Genomic DNA, 13,804 nt, shown 5'->3' on the forward strand with positions numbered 1-13,804 from the left:
AAGGGTATACCTGCTGTTAGAGAAAATGCTCCGGAGGCTCACCAGACCAATCCCTGGGATAACGGGATTGTTTTATGAGGAGAGGTTGAGGAATCTGGGCCTGTATTCCCTCGAGGTTTGAAGAACGAGAGGTGGTCTCATTGGAAGTTTACAAAAGTCTTACGGGACAGAGTGGAAGTAGCTCGGATATTTCCCCAGGTTGGTGAGTGTAAAACTAGGGGACGTCATCTCAGGATAAGGGCCAGGCCATTTAATGAAAAATGAAAATCGCTTATTGTCACAAGTAGGCTGCAATGAAGTTACTGTGAAAAGCCCCTAGTCGCCACATTCTGGCACCTGTTCGGGGATTGAACCGTGCCGCTGGCCTGCTTGGTCTGCTTTAAAAGCCAGCGATTTAGCCCCGTGTGCTAAGATGAGAAGGAATTTCTGCTGAGGTGAGAAGGAATTTCTTCACCCTGAGGGCGGTGAATGTGTGGGATTCTCGACCCCAGAGGCCTGTGGGAGCTCAATTATTGAACCTGTTCAAAACAGACTAATGACATCAAGGGATATGGGGATAGTACGGGGGAAATGGCATTGAGGTAGACGATCAACAATGGTGTAACTGAATGGCCCAGCAGGGCTTGACGGGCTGAATGGTCTTCTCATGTTCCTGTAAATCCAATACGTGTGCGAAAAATAGCATTTAAAATTCACACGACCAGTTTGTAAAACAATCTCTGCAACTTACAGGGGGATTGTCAATGACCTGCGTGAGCCCAGGATAGACTTTAGAACTGGTACCCGCAGCAAGTAGCTCGGCAGTGTGAGGCCGGGAGTGGCCAGCTTTTAATGCCTGCTTTGTATACTATGTGTTCTTAAATAACTTTAAACTGACCTTGAAGAGGTAATCGATGAGACACTGGTCAGGTTGCAGCTCTGCCCAGAAGTCAGTGAAGGAGGAGGCCCAGGTGAACTCTGACCCCCTGCTGTTGCTGATCAAGATGATGTTCGGATGCTTCTGGGAGGAGAGCAGTTTCTTCACCAGAGTTCCAGGGTAGCTTTGATCGACGAATATTAGCACCCTCTGCGCGTTGCATCCTTCCAGGTCCATCAGAAGCTCTCCCACCGTGTACTTCTCCTTCTGATCAGCCTGAAGATTTAACCCATGCACAGTGTCAGGCCACCATTCAAAGCTGAAATATCACACGGACCTGGGACTCCACCGGCCTGTCCAGCTACACCCCTGACTCAACCTTCCAGCTCAGAAGGTACTACATTCAAAAATTGGTTGGCTGCTTTACTTTTTAAAAACTTCACTCCCGGGACGTGGGCATGGCTGGCAAGCCCAACATTTACAGCCTTGGAAAAACTTGATAGGACTGCGTGTCTTTGGAGGGCTGTTAAGAGTCAATTATGTTGGTACAGGGCTGGAGGAATAGGCCCAGACTCAGTAAGGAGAGGACAAGTCTCCTTCCCCAAAGGACATTAGTGAACCCGTTTGGTTTTTAAGGACAATCTAATAATAATATTATAATCTTTATTATTGTCACAAGTAGGCTTACATTCACACTGTAATGAAGTTACTGTGAAAATCCCCTAGTCGCCACACTCCGGCGCCTGTTCGGGTACACAGAGGGAGAATTCAGAATGTCCAAATTACCCAACAGCACGTCTTTCGGGACTTGTGGGAGGAAACCGGAGCACCCGGAGGAAACCCACGCATACACGGGGAGAACGTGCAGACTCCGCACAGACAGTGACCCAAGCCGGGAATCGAACCTGGCACCCCATGCCGCCTTGAGAGTTTTCATAGCCACTTTTATTGACCCAGCTCTTTTGTTTAGATGTATTTTATAACCGAATCCATATTTGCAAACCGGCCTTGGCCAGGGATAGCTTATTTGGAAATGGATGTAAAAGGTTCCACAGTACTGCCCAAAGGACTGCAGGCGAGCTCTCCCCAGGATCCTGGGCCAATACCTTTGGCTCAACCAACGCCCAGTCATAATCACATCACTGTGCGTGCGATCTTGCTTTGTGCAAATTGGCCGCTGTGTTTGATTCCCCGCTGGGTCACTGTCTGTGTGGAGTCTGCACGTTCTCCCCGTGAATGCGTGGGTTTCCTCCGGGTGCTCCGGTTTCCTCCCACAGTCCAAAGAAGTGCAGGTTAGGTGGATTGGCCATGCTAAATTGCCCTTAGTGACCAAAAAGGATAGAGGGGTTATTGGGGCACGGGATAGGGTGGAAGTGAGGGCTTAAGGAAGGAGGTCGGCATAAAGCGGGTAATTATAGGCCGGTAAGCTTAACTTCGGTTGTAGGGAAAATGCTGGAATCTATCATTAAGGAGGAAATAGCGGGGCACCTGGAGGGAAATTGTCCCATTGGGCAGACGCAGCATGGGTTCACAAAGGGTAGGTCGTGTCTGACTAATTTGGTAGAATTTTTTGAGGACGTTACCAGTGCAGTAGATAATGGGGAGCGAATGGATGTGGTATATCTGGATTTCCAGAAAGCTTTTGACAAGGTGCCACACAAAAGGTTGCTGCATAAACTAAAGATGCATGGCATTGAGGGTAAAGTAGTAGCATGGGTAGAGGATTGGTTAACTAACAGAAAGCAGAGAGTGGGGATAAATGGGTGTTTCTCTGGTTGGCAACCTGTAACTAGTGGGGTCCCTCAAGGATCAGTGTTGGGCCCGCAGTTGTTCACAATTTACATAGACGATTTGGAGTTGGGGACCAAGTGCAATGTGTCAAAGTTTGCAGACGACACTAAGATGAGCGGTAAAGCAAAAAGTGCAGAAGATACCGGAAGTCTGCAGAAGGATTTGGATAGGTGAGGTGAATGGGCTAGGTTCTGGCAGATGGAATTCAATGTTGCCAAGTGTGAGGCTATCCATTTTGGGAGGAATAACAGCAGGATGGATTATTATTTAAACGGTAAGATGTTAAAACATGCTGCTGTGCAGAGGGACCTGGGTGTGCTGGTGCACGAGTCGCAAAAAGTTGGTGTGCAGGTGCAACAGGTGATTAAGAAGGCTAATCGAGTTTTGTCTTTCATTGCTAGAGAGATGGAGTTCAAGACTAGGGAGGTTATGCTGCAATTGTATAAGGTGTTGGTGAGGCCGCATCTGGAGTATTGTGTTCAGTTTTGGTCTCCTTACCTGAGAAAGGACATATTGGCACTGGAGGGAGTACAGAGGAGATTCACTAGGTTGATCCCAGAGTTGAGGGGATTAGATTATGACGAGAGGCTGAGTAGACTGGGACTGTACTCATTGGAGTTTAGAAGGATGCGGGGGGATCTTATTGAGACATATAAGATTATGAAGGGAATAGATAGGATAGATGCGGGCAGGTTGTTTCCACTGGTCGGGGAAAGCAGAACTAGGGGGCATAGCCTCAAAATAAGGGGAGGTAGATTTAGGACGGAGTGTAGGAGGAACTTCTTCACCCAAAGGGTTGTGAATCTCTGGAATTCCTTGCCCAGTGAAGCAGTTGAGGCTCCTTCTTTAAACGTTTTAAGGAAAAAGATAGATGCCTTTCTAAAGAATAAAGGGATTCGGGGATATGGTGTACGGGCCGGAGAGTGGAGCTGAGTCCACAAAGATCAGCCATGATCTCATTGAATGGCGGAGCAGGCTCGAGGGGCCAGATGGCCTACTCCTGCTCCTAGTTCTTATGTTCTTAAGTGGGTCGGTGTAGACTCGATGGGTCGAATGGCCTCCTTCTGCACTGTGTGTCATCAACACTAGGCATCCAAATGTGGTGTAAACTACCCGAAAGTCCATTGGTGGTTAATTAAAACATTCATCCCCAGGTAGAAATGAGTCTGTTTGATGCTTTGTAAAGTTAAGCCGTCTCTGGCTGAAAACCAATATCCTGTAAACGCACCTGCACAAACCACAGTGAATTACTGAGGGAGATTACTGAGAAATTGAATTCCAGGCATGCTAGTTGTCTTTGGGAACTTAAAAAAAAAGTTGAGCTGATTACCAAACTTCAGTGAATTGGCCAAAGCTTCTCTCTGTCTCCTGGAATAGATGCCAGGACAAAATAAAAATTAAGGTGAATTAAAATGTTGCTTCTCCAACCTCATTGGAAGTGAATCCTTGTAGCTGCTCTCGTTTATTCTCTATCTAATCCTGACCCTGAAAAGATTAGATGGACCATGATTCAACTTTCTCCGCTTGTCACTCAGATTGACAAATAATCGCTCGACAATTGTCTTTTCCTCGACGCAGAACAGGCTCCCTTTGAAAAAAATCTTTACATTAGCGAGAAGTGGATACCTTGAGGTGGGGTCCAGGCAGTTATTTCCTCTTTCAAAAGGCAGAAGTGAGACAATGGAAAGTAACCTGGGCTCCACCTGCACCGATTCACTGCAGGTCCAACCTGTACTGCCAATAGTCTCAGTTTCTATGTGTATTGATTCGCCCTAAAATCTAAACTTGACCTGTACCTTTCTGGTATGAATGTAGTGAAATCAGCCAATGAGGTACTTTCTGAAATGTTGTATGATAAAGAAATGTGGCAATTTACTTACGCGCAGCAAACCTTATAAACAGTAATACAATGATAATCAAATAACATGCTGAGATTAAAGGACAAACCAGGTGCTGGTTTAGCACAGTGGGCTAAACAGCTGGCTTGTAATGTAGAACAAGGCCAGCAGCGCGGTTTCAATTCCCGTACCAGCCTCCCCAAACAGGCGGCGCGGAATGTGGCGACGAGGGGCTTTTCACAGTAACTTAATTGAAGCCTACTTGTGACAATAAGCTCAGCCAGGACACTTTGAACATGCGCCAGAGGGGACGAATGTTCAGCATGGATTTCAAACGGGAAAATCCTGCTTCACCAGCCTTATTGATTTTTTGAGGAGGTTACAGAGAGAGTAGACAACGGTAGTGTAATAGATGTAATGTATTTGGATTTTCAAACGACCTTTGATAAGATGCCCCATAATAGACTCATGAATAAATAAGGTCAGAGAACGTGGAGTCAGGGGGCAGAATGGATTGATCGCTGGCATCAAGACAGAAAGCAGAGAGTGGGGATAAAGAGCAGTCATTCAGAGTGAGAGAAAACAAATAGGGAAATTCAGACGAAACTTCTTTGTCCAGAGAGTAGTGAGAATGTGGAAATTACTACCACGGGGAGTGGTTGAAGCGAATGGTATTAATCATAGATTATCATAGAATTTACAGTGCAGAAGGAGGCCATTCGGCCCATCGAATCTGCACCGGCTCTTGGAAAGAGCACCCTACCCAAGGTCAACACCTCCACCCTATCCCCATAACCCAGTAACCCCACCCAACACTATGGGCAATTTTGGACACTAACGGCAATTTATCACGGCCAATCCACCTAACCTGCTCATCTTTGGACTGTGGGAGGAAACCGGAGGAAACCCACGCACACACGGGGAGGATGTGCAGACTCCGCACAGACAGTGACCCAAGCTGGAATCAAACCTGGGACCCTGGAGCTGTGAAGCATTTGTGCTATCCACAGTGCTACCGTGCTGCCCAAAGAGGAAGATGGATGAACACATGAAGGAGACGGGCACAGAGGTTATGCTGAGATGAGGCAATGTGGCAGAAAGCTCGAGTTAAGATAAATCCTAGCATGAAGTAGTTGGGTTGAATGGCCTGTTCTGTGTTGTATGGAACAACATGTGAAGTAGGAGTAGGGTAGAGGGCGAGAGTGGTGGGTGCATTTGGTCCCTCGAGCCTGCTCCACCTGCACCCACCCCCATAACCCTTGACTCCCTTGTCAACCAGTAATTTATCTAACTTAGCCATGAATATGTCCTAAGAGCCGGCCTCCTGGGGAAGAGAACTCCAAACATGAGCAACCATCTGAGAAGAAATCCTTCCCCATTTCTATCTTAAATCTATCTTGATTTAGAAACTGCCCCAAATTTTAGATACCCCCCCCCCCCACCACAAGGGGAGACATCTGGGTCGCTCCCATCACGCCCCCTCATTTACATATCCCATGTGAAGACAAAGGCCCCTCTGGCAGTGCTGTGCCCCCTCAGTACTGCACTGGGAGCCGGACATGTTCATGAGCACGGGTCCCCGCATTCCCTTGGACGGAGAGTGACATTACAAGGAAAGTAGCACCTCGGGGGTGGGGGGGGGGGGGTTTGTTTAAATACCTACAATTCCATTCTTATTGACGTCCCACAGCAACATGGTCCCATCATTTCTTGTGGGGCTGTTGAGATACAGAACCAGGGAGTCGGCACAGCTGACCGCACGGCAGATGTAGGAGATGTAGCTACGAATCATCACCTTCTCTGTGGCCGGGTAGATGTCCTCGGTCTCCTCATCCACTGGGAAGAAAACATCGGAAGGTATCAGGAGCCCGGCTCGCTCTGAAGTCAATGGTTAAAGTAACCAATCTTTCAATCAACATCACGAAACATTCTGCTCTGTATCACATTGCTAATTGTGGAACTTGCTGTGGGCAAATCGGCGGCAGCATTTGCCACATTATAACCATGATTACACCTCAGATACCTCACTGGTTACAAAGCGTGTTTGGGTTACGAAAGGCACTAAACCCAAGTCTTTTTTCCCCATTTATTTTCTCCAATTTCTCTCCCTCACTTTCACTTTCTTTCCAATTTACCCAATTGCAAGTTAGCATTAAATCTGCTTCCAATGAATGCCCTATTAAATCTGGCCGGCACTGCACACGATACTATCAGATTGGTGCGGTGGCTTAGGTGGTTAAAGCGCCTGTCTAGTAAACAGGAGATCCTGAGTTCAAAACCGGGGGCACAGTAGCACAGTGGTTAGCACTGTTGCTGCACAGCACCAGGGTCCCAGGTTCGATTCCCGGCTTGGCTCACTGTCTGTGTGGAGTCTGCACGTTCTCCCCGTGACTGCGTGGGTATCCTCCGGGCGCTCTGGTTTCCTCCCACAAGTCCCGAAAGATGTGCTTGTTAGGTATTTGGACATTCTGAATTCTCCCTCTGTGTACCCAAACAGGCTCCGGAATGTGGCGACTAGGGGATTTTCACAGTAACTTCATTGCAGTGTTAATGTAAGCCTACTTGTGACACTAATAAAGATGATTAGATTATTAAATCTATCTTCACTGATGACCTTTATCGGTACAGAGCCAAAAACGTGCCAGAATTTACCAGGAACCTGGTTATAATTGTTGATACAAAATGCAGTACGGCTGCAACTACTGGGCAGCGATTACGTTGCTAATATGGTGTGACTCTAGTCACCGGGACTCTGGTTATTTTTACTGGTGACGTGTCTGCGTTTACCTGGGATCTGCCCATCTCCTGCAAAGAAGATTTTGATGTTCTCCCTCCGGAAGCCGTTCCTCCGCAGCATTCGGTAAAAGTGGAGCACATTGTACACGTGCCGCTGGTAAGTGAGGTGCTCCCTCCAGCCCCCTGAAAATCAACCAGACAGCCGGACTGAGAAGACAAATCTCGAGGCAACAATCAAATGCATTGTTGAAACATTCGTCCCACACACAGACCTGGACTCAAGGCCTTGCTTGATGTCATGTGAGATATCTTTAAGAAATGGGTGTTTAAGAAATGTACCTTTAAGAAATGGGTGTTTATCAGTGATGTCAGAGTGTGGGTGGAGCTGGGCTGTCTGTCAGGTTTTTACTTTCGTTTTAGATTGTTTGCTGCAGAGTGTGTTTTAGCTCCGTTTTCAGAGTTGGATAGCTGCAGTCACAGCCAGAAGGGGTATTAGTCTCTCTCTGTAATATAAAAACTGTAAATCGATCCTTTGGTGATTTAAAACTAATAACTGCTCTCAGTAGTGACTTTAACCTGATGTGCTTCTGTTAAAAGTTCTTTTTAAAGTTTTATGGATGTTAAAAGGACAGCTTAAGGATTACTTAGTGTTGTATTCTTTGGGGGTTGTATTTGAATTGATGGTTGCTAAGATGTTCACTGTATGTTTTAAAAAGGTTAGCTTGAGTTCATAGAATAAACATTGTTTTGCTTTAAAAAATACTTTTCCATTTCTGCTGTCCCACACCTGTAGAGTGGGCCGTGTGCTCCCCATACCACAATCTATTAACAGTTGTGGGTCAGGTGAACTCCATGATACACTTTGGGGTTCTCTAAACCCTAGCCCATAACAAACTGGGGGCTCGAGGGGGATAAAAGTCTATCTATTGGATTGGCTTAGTGAACTTAAAGACGGTGAGGGGTGAGCATATTGTGGTTGCCTTTCAGGTGTGGTATTCTAGTTTAAGTAGGGAGTGTGTTGTGGACAATGGCTCTTTCAGAGGCTCAGAAGTTTTTGGCGGTGGAGACGGTCACAAGCAGTACCTTATGGACAGAAATGAAAATGAAAATCGCTTATTGGCACAAGTAGGCTTCAATGAAGTTCCTGTGAAAAGCCCCTAGTCGCCACATTCCGGCGCCTGTTCGGGGAGGCTGGTACGGGAACTAAACAGAGACTAAAAGCAGGCTGTTAGATTTGGCAAAAACATTGCAGTAAACATTACCCTGACAAAATGTGAAAAGATGAGGTAATTATGGCGGTGGTTAAGCATTTAAAGTTGCCTGAGATAGAGTTTGACTCATTGGAAATGGCAAAAATTCAGTTACAAATTAAACAAATGGAACATGAGAAAGAATTAAAGCAGCTTGAATACAAAAGAGCTAGAGAGGAAAAAGAAAGAGCGAGGGAGATACAGATCAGGGAAAAAGATAAAGAGAGAGAGTTTGAACTTCAGAAAATGGCCATGAAACATGACAGTCAGTTAAAATTGGCGTAAAGGGAAACGTACAGTTGGATGATAGTGATGAGGATAGTGAGAAAAAGTGTCATAGTCGAAGGCTTGATGGGCATCTATTTAAATATGTCCAAGCATTGCCAAGGTTTGATGAGAAGGAGGTAGAAGCCTTTTTAATTTCATTTGAGAAGGTAGCTAAACAAATGAAATGGCCACAGGACATGTGGGTATTACTGATTCAAACAAAGCTGGTAGGTAGGGCTAGTGAAGTGTTTGCATCACTACCGGAGGAGGTATCTGAGTCATATGAGGAGGTGAAAAAAAATCCATTTTAGGTGCATATGTACTAGTGCCTGAAACCTACAGACAAAGGTTTAGAAATTTAAGGAAAGAACTGTCAAACGTACATGGAGTTTGAAAGGATCAAACAGAGTAATTTTGATAGGTGGATAGGGGCTTTGAAAATACACCAAACATATGAAACTCTCAGAGACATTATACTTTTGGAGGCATTTAAAAGTTCAATTCCTGATGTAGTGAGGACTCACGTGGAAGAGCAGAGGGTTAAAACTGCGAGATTAGCAGCAGAAATGGCAGATTATTATGAATTAGTTCATAAATCAAAGATTGGTTTCCGACATCAGTTCCAGCCGGTGAGGGATAGAAACTGGGGACATGAGAAATACTCAAGTGGTAAAGGTAAAGGTGATCTGATGGGAGATAATAAGGAGAGTGTACTGCAGACTAAAAAAGAAATCCAGGACGGTGGACGAGACATGAAAAATTTCAAATGTTTTCACTGTAATAAACTAGGCCATGTAAAGTCACAGTGTTGGTGGTTGAAGAAAAGCACTGGGAAGGCTGATGTGGTAAAACCAGATAAGACAGTGGGGGTTGTTAAAGTGGTAAAGGAAAGCCCAAGTGAAGCGAAGGAGGTGCAAAAGATTGTACAGCCTGATCAAGAGGTGATTGATAAGAAGTTGCCAGATCTCATTAAAGAATTTACTTGTGTGGGTAAAGTTTACTCATGCGTATCAGGAGGAGCAGGGAAAGAAGCCACAATTTTAAGAGATACGGGAGCTAGTCAATCTTTAATGGTAAGAGATGAGGAGTTATGTAGATTAGGAAGAATGTTGCCAGAAAAGGTGGTAATTTGTGGAATTCAGGGTGAGAGGAGTAGCGTTCCATTATATAAGATAAGGTTGGAAAGTCCAGTGAAGAGTGGTGAAGTGGGAGTAGGAGTAATAGAGAAACTATCTTGTCCAGGAATACAGTTTATCTTGGGTAATAATATAGCTGGATCGCAGGTGGAAGTGATGCCTACTGTGGTGGAGAAGCCAGTGGAAAATCAGACAACTGAAATGTTGAAGGGAGAATATCCTGGGGTTTTTCCAGATTGTGCAGTAACAAGGTCGCAAAGTCACAGGTTAAGACAAGAGGAGAAATCAAAGAGTGAAGGTGAAGTTGAAGTGCAATTATCAGGAACGATTTTTGATCAGATGGTTGAAAAAGAACAAGAACAGGTGGAGGATGAGGCGGATATTTTTAGTTCAGGAAAATTGGCGGAGTTACAACAGAAAGATGTAGGAATAAAACGGATGAATCAGAAAGCATACACGGAAGAGGAATCTGAGTGTATACCAGAGTGTTATTACCGTAAAAGTAATGTCTTGATGAGAAAATGGAGACCTTTACATATGCAGATGGATGAAAAGTAGGCAGAAGTTCATCAAGTAGTATTGCCGGTAGGGTATAGAAAGGAGGTATTGTGAGTTGCACATGAGGAACCAGTGGGAGGTCATTTGGGAATAAGGAAAACTCAAGCTACAATCCAGAAACATTTTTATTGGCCTGGACTACATAAAGATGTAGTTAAATTTTGTCATTCATGTCACACGTCAAGTGATAGGAAACTTCGAGCAGTGATAAAACCAGCGCCCTTAATACCCATTCCAGCATTTGAGGAACCTTTTACAAGGGTCCTAATTGATTGCGTAGGACCGCTTCCTAAAACAAAAAGTGGGAATCAATATCTTTTGACTATAATGGATGTGTCTACTCGGTTTCCAGAGGACATTCCAGTACGTAATATTACAGCTAAAAAGATTGTGGAGGAATTACTTAAATTCTTTACTAGATATGGACTACCCACAGAAATACAATCGGATCAAGGATCAAATTTTACCTCGAGGTTATTCAAAGAAGTTATGGATAGCTTAGGAATAAAACAATTTAAATCAACTGCGTACCATCCAGAATAGCAGGGAGCGTGAGAAAGGTGGCATCAGACATTAAAGATAATGGCGAGGGCTTATTGTCAAGATTATCCAGAGGGTTGGGATAAAGGAATTCCATTCGTACTGTTTGCAATTAGGGATGCACCTAATGAGTCAACCAAATTTAGTCCTTTTGAACTAATTTTTGGTCATGAGGTAAGAGGACCACTTAAATTGATTAAGGAAAAATTGGTGAGTGAGAAATCAGAAATTACATTATTGGATTACGTGCCAAATTTTAGGGAACGATTAAATAGAGCAGGTGAATTGGCCAGACAACATTTAAATGTTGCACAAAATGTGATGAAACGGGTAGTGGACAAGAAATCCAAAGTTTGTAGTTTTGCCAGTGGGGATAAAGTTTTAGTGTTACCAGTGGTAGGTGAGCCTTTAAAAGCGAGGTTTTGTGGACCTTATCAGATTGAAAGGAAATTAAGTGAGGTGAATTATGTGGTAAAAACACCAGATAGAAGGAAGACTCACCGGGTGTGTCATGTGAATATTCTTAAAAGGTACTTTGAAAGGGAAGGAGAGAAAAAGGAGGAGGTTTTAATGATTCTAACTCAAAGTGATGAACCAAATCCAGATGACTGTGAATTTGACATACCTCAAATTAAATTGGAAAATGAGGATGTTCTTAAAAATTGGGATAAATTGTTGAGATACCTTCCAGAGGAAAAACAGACTGACCTGAAAGAGTTATTGATATCACATGGGCAAGTTTGTAGAGATAAATTGGGGAGTACTAAAATGGCTATACATGATGTAGATGTGGGAAATGCTGTTCCAATCAAACAACACCTATATAGACTTAACCCTTTAAAATTGGCCCAGGTTAACAAAGAGATTGAGATTATGCTTAAAAATGGCATAATTGAAGTGGGTTGCGGCCAATGGAGCTCACCCATAGTCTTGGTACCAAAACCGGACGGTACCCAATGGTTGTGTGTGGACTATAGAAAGGTTAATGCAGTTACAAGAACGGACTCTTATCCTATCTCACGTTTGGAGGATTGCATTGAGAAAGTGGGACAATCAGCTTTTATTTCCAAACTGGATTTACTTAAAGGTTTCTGGCAGGTACCTTTATCCGAATGGGCGAAGGAGATTTCAGCTTTTGTGACTCCAGATGGTATATACCAATTCAAAGTTATGCCATTTAGCATGAAAAACGCCCCAGCCACATCTCAACGGGTAACGAACAAAGTTGTTTCAGGATTACCCAATTGTGCGGTACACATCGACGATCTGGTAGTTTTCAGCCAGACATGGAAAGAACATTTAAAACATCTGATGGAGTTATTCGATCAACTTCAGGAGGCGGGTTTGGTGATAAACCGAGCCAAAAGTGAATTTGGAAAAGCCCAAGTCACTTTCCTTGGCCATACAATTGGACGGGGTTGAGTGGTCCCACGGGATGTGAAAACAAAAGTTATTGGGGAGTTTCCGATACCCTCGACACGACGGGAAATAATGCGACTTCTTCGTATGAGTGAATTTTACCGGAAATTTGTACCGAATTTTAGCAGTGTGGTCGCGCCACTGACGGACTTGCTCAAGAAGCGTAACAAATTCCAGTGGACAGCGGAGTGTCAACAGGCATTTGACGGCCTGAAGGCTGTGGTAACCACTGCTCCTGTGTTAGCCATCCCAAATTACACCAAACCATTCAAAGTGGCGGTTGATGCGAGTGATGTGGGCGTAGGTGCGATGCTTCTACAAGACGACGACGAAGGGCTAGAGCGGCCTGTTGGTTATTTTTCAAAGAAATTGAATTCTTACCAGAAAAAGTATTCAACGATTGAGAAGGAGACGTTGAGTTTGGTGCTAGCTTTGCAACATTTATTTGACCAGTAATCAGTCTGACACCATTATATATACTGATCATAATGCGTTGACGTTTTCGAAGCGATTCCGGAATAACAATGCAAGGCTGTTTCGCTGGAGTTTATTGTTACAGCCATTTCCTTTAAAAATAGTACATGTGGCAGGACGGGAAGACGTGATAGCCGATGCTTTGTCACAAATGCGATGAACGGAAGCAGTTTCAGTTGGAGGAAGAAGAACAAAAAAAAATGGACTATATTATTATGCTGTTTGCGTGTGTTGTTTTTTTTGAAACAAAAAAGTATATTTACTGTGTGCATTTCTTAAAGGATGGTGAAAAGGTGAAAAATGAAACCATCTTGAAGTTGATGGGGTTTTTTTTCTTGGGGGGAGGTGTCATGTGAGAGTACCTTTAAGAAATGGGTGTTTAAGAAATGTACCTTTAAGAAATGGGTGTTTATCAGTGATGTCATAGTGTGGGTGGAGCTGGGCTGTCTGTTAGGTTTTTACATTTGTTTTAGGCTGTTTGCTGCAGGGTGTGTTTTAATTTTGTTTTCAGAGCTGGATAGCTGCAGTCACAGCCAGAAGGGGAATTAGTCTCTCTCTCTGTAATCTAAAAACCGTAAATCGATCCTTTGGTGATTTAAAACTAATACCTGCTCTCAGTAGAGGCTTTAACCTGATGTGCTTCTGTTAAAAGTTCTTTTTTAAGTCTTATGGATTTTAAAAGGACATCTTAAGGATTACTTAGTGTTGTATTCTTTGGGGGTTGTATTTGAATTAATGGTTGCCAAGATGTTCACTGTATGTTTTAAAAAGGTTAACTTGAGTTCATAGGATAAACATTGTTCTGCTGTACCACACCTGTAGTGTGGGCCATGTGCTCCCCATACCACAATCTAGTAAAAGTTGTGGGTCAGGTGAACTCCATGATACACTTTGGGGTTCTCTAAACTCTGGCCCATAACATTGATGAATAAGATTCTT

General features: G+C 44.0%; 1 protein-coding gene across 2 annotated transcripts in view; it reads right to left on the reverse strand.

The window, feature by feature from the left end:
• LOC140386279 (uncharacterized) overlaps window positions 1-13,804 on the reverse strand; it is a 53,408-nt gene that overhangs the window by 13,147 nt on the left and 26,457 nt on the right. For both annotated transcript variants that reach the window (XM_072468685.1, XM_072468684.1), the window contains exons 4-6: window positions 7,273-7,404; window positions 6,149-6,321; window positions 878-1,132 (exon numbers count right to left, since the gene is read on the reverse strand). In XM_072468685.1, the coding sequence (XP_072324786.1) occupies window positions 878-1,132; window positions 6,149-6,321; window positions 7,273-7,404 (560 nt within the window). The remainder of the gene's footprint in view (window positions 1-877; window positions 1,133-6,148; window positions 6,322-7,272; window positions 7,405-13,804) is intronic.

This window comes from Scyliorhinus torazame, chromosome 2 (genome assembly GCF_047496885.1).
Source record: "Scyliorhinus torazame isolate Kashiwa2021f chromosome 2, sScyTor2.1, whole genome shotgun sequence".
Classification (NCBI taxonomy): Eukaryota; Metazoa; Chordata; class Chondrichthyes; order Carcharhiniformes; family Scyliorhinidae; genus Scyliorhinus; species Scyliorhinus torazame.